The 7071-nt window shown below is 44.7% G+C and overlaps 1 protein-coding gene across 1 annotated transcript; it reads left to right on the top strand.

The window, feature by feature from the left end:
* Positions 1-335: 335 nt before the first annotated feature.
* On the top strand, positions 336-2600 carry LOC125523589 (uncharacterized). Its single transcript, XM_048688608.2, has 3 exons — positions 336-702; positions 1935-2164; positions 2239-2600. The coding sequence occupies exons 1-3, from the start codon at positions 372-374 to the stop codon at positions 2515-2517; spliced, it is 840 nt and encodes a 279-aa protein (XP_048544565.2). The 5' UTR covers positions 336-371; the 3' UTR covers positions 2518-2600.
* Positions 2601-7071: the final 4471 nt, after the last annotated feature.

Raw genomic sequence — 7071 nt, 5'->3', positions numbered from 1 at the left:
CTACATTTGCAGTTTTGGTATCCAGCATGTGATGAGAAATGCTTACTTCAAATTTAAAAGTGTGCATGGCGGGAAAAGCACTCTCAACACGTGATAAGTGTGATGGGTAAATGTGAGTCCCAATGGCATCTTCAAGGCAAGATTCGGCTTAACATTCCTGACAACTTACTCCCAGTAGCATGTGCCTCCCTCAAAACTATAAACGACTGCAGCAATGCACCACCACAATCATAATTAAGTATCGATTATCACCTAATGCTGTCAGAAATCATGCTTCCCCATCCTATTAATAACCAACAAATACCGTAGTCCACAACGTCCTACTTACCAGTTACCACTACCAAGTACCAACCCAACTCCGGTTTCCAGCCATGGTGTCGTCCGCTGGGGGAGCGCCGTGGAGCCGGCTGGAGGGGCAGGTTGTGCTGGTGACGGGCGCCTCCTCCGGCCTCGGCCGCGATTTCTGCCTCGACCTGGCGCGCGCCGGCTGCCGGGTCGTCGCCGTCGCGCGCCGCGCTGACCGCCTCCGCTCCCTCTGCGATGAGATCAACGCTTCCCCGGCCGCGGATGCCAGCCAGCCATTGGCGGTGGCCATCGAACTCGACGTTGCCGCCGGAGGGTCCACTGTCGAGGCGGCGGTGCAGAGGGCCTGGGACGCCTTCGGCCGCATTGACGTCTTGATTAACAACGCTGGCCTCCGAGGTAACCCGATTGCTATATGGCGTGCGATTTGTCTATTGGTTTGCTCTTATTTATCCCGCAAAAAAAAAAGGTTTGCTCTTATTTAACGGGTCTTATTGTATCTCCAACTGCAGAATACTACTAGCTACAGATGTAAAATAATTTTGGTTAGAATAATGGATCTATGCTTGGATACACCTCCTTTATACTAAAAGTTTGCTAGTTTCATTCAATGCATATAAACGGTTAAGACTAAAACTTACCCTTTCGTAGTAAAAGCTATTTTGTCGATAATTCAAAACCGTGCCCGGAATCATCTTCACCTGATGAACAGTAAAACAAAAAATAGCAGAAAAAATGGGAAAAAATATTATTTATTTTTGTCATCCAAGATGCTCGTGTATGTGATATCCGTACAAAATTTTGGGGGTGTTTGGACATTCGAAGAGGTCGTGGCAAAAAAAACAGCTCCAAACTGTGTTTTTCAAATGTTTCTCAAACTGCCGGAATTTGTCTTTTTTTGCCACAAGCTTCTCAAATGTCCAAACCTCACCTAATTTTGCACAGACATTACACATAGGAGCATCTCGCACACCAACAGAAAATCAGATTTCTTTGAAAAATATCTATTTTTCGTGATTTTACTGTTTCATCCCTGGGCTCATATGAGCCCGGATGCAGATTAACCGCTTCTGTATTTTGTCTACTTAATTATATTACGTGTACACAGAGAAGATGAGCAAACCAAATATGTGTGGCTAAATGGAATTCATGTACAATTGTTTGAGTACCTAGAAAAAATTTATAAAATAGTTAGCTGAAGTAGTAAAAAAGTGAAATATTACACAGACTCCATACATGCATTGGCAATGTACTGTGTGGTGGAACAATAGTGCCAGAGAAACAACTCATTGCTCATAAATGGATCAATGAATCAACTGGCAAGTTGGTTGTAACAGTGGCCAATAAACAAAGGAAGCAGATCGAGATACTGGGTGATAAATGAACGCAATATAGAGAGGCTAATATAATGGGTGTTGATCCCCGGACAACTAGATGGATATGATTGCAGTGGGTTGCGTCGCCAAGTGCTCCTATGCAATTTCGGCTATAGCACCGCTATATCTGATTCGGAGGGCTGCCGTTATTACTATAGTAGCGAAGCACAGCTCGAAAAGACTAGCATGTTACGGAATATATTAGATTTGGCGTTTTCAATGGCATGTAAAGAGTGGTGTCCTTGCATATTTCAGGAGGAATACATTCGTCACTGGATTGGCCCGAGGATGACTGGGATAAACTCCACAAGACAAACCTTACCGGATCGTGGCTCGTCGCCAAGCATGTATGTAGGCACATGCGTGATGCCAAGATAAAAGGTTCAGTCATCAACATTTCGTCCGTTGCCGGTCTTCACCGTGGCGATGTGCATGGCAGCACCGGTTACGCATCTTCCAAGGCGGCCGTGCATGCTGTCACCAAGGTACCACCACCATTCCTCGTCAAACGTTTGTTTCGGTAGTGTGTGTTCGTAACAAACTATGTATGTTGATGCAGGTGATGGCCTTGGAGTTAGGACCGTATGGAATTAGAGTGAACTCAATTGCGCCTGGAATCTTCCAGTCGGAGATAACTGCTGCTCTATTGCAAAAGAGATGGTGGAACACCGTTACTTCAAAGATCGTGCCACTTAAAACATATGGCACTACTGATCCGGCACTGACATCGCTAGTTCGTTTTCTAATCCATGAAACGTCATTGTATCTAACTGGCAACATCTTCATCGTAGACGCAGGCCTAACCCTACCTGGTGTTCCATTATTCTCTTCTCTGTAATCCTTTCATTAGATCAACACTGATGTGTGTACTCAGTGCATGAGTGCAACAAGCAATAAGAACATCGAGGAGCTCTTTAGTTACTCGCATCGATTTTTAGATATTTGCTTTTGTGATCCAGTTGAGCCTGTTTGAGGGTATGCAGGCTTTGGGCCATGCTCTTCATCCTGTTTGCTACCCTGCATTGCATCACTCATCATTTCCATTGTTGACATAACATATCTAGCTAATTAATGATACAGGAACCGTTGGCCAGATGAAAGGAAGCAGGCAAGTCGACTGATTAAGGAGAAACCTTGATCTTTCTATGCTGTTTGGTTGCCTGCATAAGTGATTTAGGGATGAGCACGTGCAAATCATAGTTGTTTGGCTGTGTGCAAATGTGATGATGTGCTCACCCCTTTTAAATGTAGTGGACTTACCACAACACTACACAACAACACAACAAGAAAGATTAGAAATAAACAGTTGAACACACATCAAATGAAGAAGTAATAGGACTAAACATGACAGTACGTTAATACGAGGAGTTTAAAGCCAACAGGGGTGTCGGTGGTAAAACCGGTAGACCTCGGGGTAGGGAATCCTGAGCTATGGATCTCGGATCTATGGGTAACAAGGGACGAAGGAGACAAGTTCGGGCCCTCTCGAAGAGGTAATACCCTATGTCCTTCTTTGATTGTATTGATGATTGTGTATCGAGTACAAGCTTGATCTACCTCGAGATCGTAAGTAGTGTTCTAACCCTAAGGCTAGGTGGATGTAATTTTAACCGTCCTTCTACATGCTAAACCCCACAGCTTATATAGATGTTGGAGGGTACCTAGGGTTACTCATGGTCGGTTGCCAAATTAGGGATAAACATGCCGACGGACGAAGCTGTCCTTGGAGTACACGTCAAGTCTTCGACAGAGTCCATCTTGATCATGTTGAAGTGTGAGGCATCCGGAGTCCTTCCTTGTGAGTACGGTAGGCCATAAGCTCGGCCCATGGATTGTGGGCCAACTAGGTTGATACCCCTGGTCCAGGACACCGTCAAGGGGCATCTCATGCCCCTACACAAACTCAGGATGGTGTTCCATAACCAAAACACACAGTTTAAACACCAACAAACTTCAGTTTTAACACCTACATGTTCAGTGAACTAAATAGACAAAAGGACTTCAAAAATTGAAATCAAACAGCCCTTGGTAGACGAACTTCTAGCATCTGTATCTGGTGATGGTGGAGGTCTTGGCGCGTAGATCTACAGTGTGAACCCAAGGTTGGAAAGCTTTAACTTGAGGAAGTCGTCGGGAATGATCTTGTGCTTGCAATAGAAGTAGTCCCACCCCTTGCCTAGCACGATCTGGTCCCGAAACATCTCCACCCGCACCCAGTAGTCACACTTCTTGTTCGCCGACTTCTTGACCACACGAGGGAGAGGGACGTAGATCCATCCCTTCATCAGCGGCTGGAATGTCTTGGGGGTGGCTAGCATGGCGATGTCCTCGACGTCGGCGATTAACATGTACAACCGGTGAGCCTCAGGGGTGCAGGTTCATGGCCTAGATTTGGACATGCCCCCAGCGTCGGCATAGGCTTGGACATCACCAAGATCCTCCCCAACACCGTCTCCCTCTTGTACCACTCGTTGTGCGGGATCCAGTCGTCACTGATCTCCGGTAGGGGTCCCAATCTAGTAGCCTTGCCACGATGGTAACAGAGACACGAGGTTTTACCCAGGTTCAGGCTCTCGGAGGAGATAAAACCCTATGTCCTGCTTTGTGTTGTATTGATATGGGGTGGAGTACAAAGTACGGGTTGATCTGCCATGAGACCGATGATTTTTCATCTCTAGGATGTGTAAGATGCTATCTCGACTAGCCCAATGCCAGTTTATATGAGTTATAGGAGGCCTAAGAGTACGGGGGTCCTAGTTGGACACGTCGATGGAGAAGAGTCATTGTCTTCTATGTTGCTACTTCTGGAGCTTGCGTTGGTTTTTTCATTGGAGAGGAAACGATGATGCAGCAGAGTAGACATAGTGCGCCATTAGTAGTTTTGAAAAAAGAAATAAAAAAATTTGTTACTAATGGAGCACCGTGGGATAGTGCGCCATTACTAGTTGACATAGTAATGGCGCACCACACCCACCGTGCGCCATTAGTAGTTTTGAAAAAAAATAAAAAAAATTGTTAGTAATGGCGCACCAGTGAACAGTGCGCCATTAGTAGTTCTAACTAGTAATGGCGCACTGTCCAGTGGTGCGCCATTACTAAGTTTTTTTCAAAAAAAGTTTCAAAAGTTTTTTTTTCAAAACTAGTAATGGCGCACCATTACTAACTTGGCCCAAAAATTCCACCGAATGCACCCCCCTTGGACCGCCTTTTCAGTTTAAAAAAAATAAACGAAAATGATGGAAATGTCAAAAAAATAAAAGAAAATAAGTTTCCCATGTGATATGTGGTCTACTTGTTGGGAAAATTTACAAATATGAATTTCGACTTTATTTGCAAAATATCTCTAGAATATGTAAAATGGGCATAACTTTTGCATACGAGCTCGGATTAAAAAGTTTTCTATATGAAAAATCGTCTACTCGAAAAGTTAAACATTTTCAAAATCCCCAAAAACCTAACAGAAAAAAAGTTACGGGGATTTTAAGATCTAGAGGAAAAAAATAGAAAAAATTTCAAACTTACATCATACTCATGAACATAAACATGAACAAAGAGATCTAGAGGGAAAACATTTCGAATTTTTTTTTTGAATTATTTTTCAAAATATGATACGTAATATGACCGAAAAGTTTGAAATATTTTTCAAAATTTCATCATACTCATGAACATGAACAAAGTCCAAGACATCAGCAAGGTTTAATAGGATTGATATGATAGATATATCAACAAGTGCCTGTGAAGTGAGGTGGTGCTGGGGTTGGATAGAACTGTGAAGTTAAGTATGCTTGGGCTAGAGTAGTGTGAGGATGGGTGACCATCTGGGAAGTTTGACCATAGAGTGCGATTTGACTTGAGATTAAGCATATTGACCCGAGATTAAGCCATAGTGACATGAGATTAAGAAAAAACGAAAAACAAATTTAAAAAATTATGAAAAACAACATTTAAAAAACTTTCAATTTTTTAAAAAAATTGATACTAATGGCGCACTTCTATGTGGTGCACCATTAGTATACCACCGTGGGCTATACTAATGGCGCACCTGTGGTGCACCATTAGTATCGCGCCAATAGTGAAAAATTCTAGTGACGTGATACTAATGGCGCACCAGTAGTGCGCCATTAGTAGGCAAAACTGGTGTGCCATTAGTAGGCCTTTTCCTAGTAGTGTCTTGCCATTTCCGGCACTAAGTTATTCTACATCATGTCATCATGTGCATTGCATTTGCATACGTGTTCGTCTCATGCATCCGAGCATTTCCCCGTTGTCCGTTTAGCATTCCGGCGCTCCTATGTCCTCCGGTGGTCCTTTTCTACCTCTTTTCGTGTGTGGGGGTTAAACATTTTCGGATTGGACCGAGACTTGTCATGCGGCCTTGGTTTACTACCGGTAGACCGTCTGTCAAGTTTCGTACCATTTGGACTTTGTTTGATACTCCAACGGTTAACCGAGGGACCGAAAAGGCCTCGTGTGTGTTGCAGCCCAACTCCCTTACAATTTGGACCAAAACCCACCTAAACCTCTCCCATCATCTAGAGCGTTCGATCATGATCGCGTGGCTGCAAACCGCACTGCATTTGGAGCTTCCTAACTCCCTCTACCTCTATATAAAGGACACCCCCTTAAACTTCGCGGATCATTCTACCCCTAACCCTAAAATTTGCTCTCACCGCCGCCGGACAATGTCCGCCGCCTAGCGGACACACCGCCGCCGACCAATCCGCCGACGCCACCTTTCCCTGGGCCGGTCCCCAGTTCGCCGCCGATCCAGCGGGCCCGCGAGGCCCGTGCGGGGCCCTCCCGACCCGGTCTCCTCCACCGCCTCCTCGCGCCAGGTCTCCGCCCGCGCCCCGCCGCCTGCAACCCTCGCCGCCGAACCTCGGGAGGCATGTACGTGCTACAGTGCTCGAGATCCAGATCCAGATCCGTTTGCCTCGGTTGACTTTTTCCTCCCGAAACCCTAGCTTATTTGCATACTTTGACATGCCATAACTCTTCATCCGTAGCTCCGATTCGTGCATGTAGCATATCAAAATGTTCGCCTCGACGAGTACATCATTTCATCTCATTGCATCATTTCCATTTGAGCTCATCTTGATGCCAGAAATTCTGTTGGAAGAGGGCTATGTGATGAATATGTCAGATCTGTTTCAGCAAATGGCTTTTTGTCATTTTTGCCATGATTTATGTGTGTATGCTATGATCCTGAGCTCTACATGTGTTTTGCTATATGTCATGCCATCTTTACAGGGGTGTATCCTATGTATTTTTATGACCTTTGTGGTGACTAGCACAAGCATGCAAAATAGCTTACTCGATGATGCTGATTTCAGGGACAGGATTATTGTTAGTCCTTGCCCTGTCATTATTTTTATGCCATATGTTCCTGTTG

The sequence above is a fragment of the Triticum urartu genome, chromosome 7A (genome assembly GCF_056163025.1).
Source record: "Triticum urartu cultivar PI428250 chromosome 7A, HENAU_Tu73, whole genome shotgun sequence".
NCBI lineage: Eukaryota > Viridiplantae > Streptophyta > Magnoliopsida > Poales > Poaceae > Triticum > Triticum urartu.
This window is presented reverse-complemented; position numbering and strand designations above follow the sequence as displayed.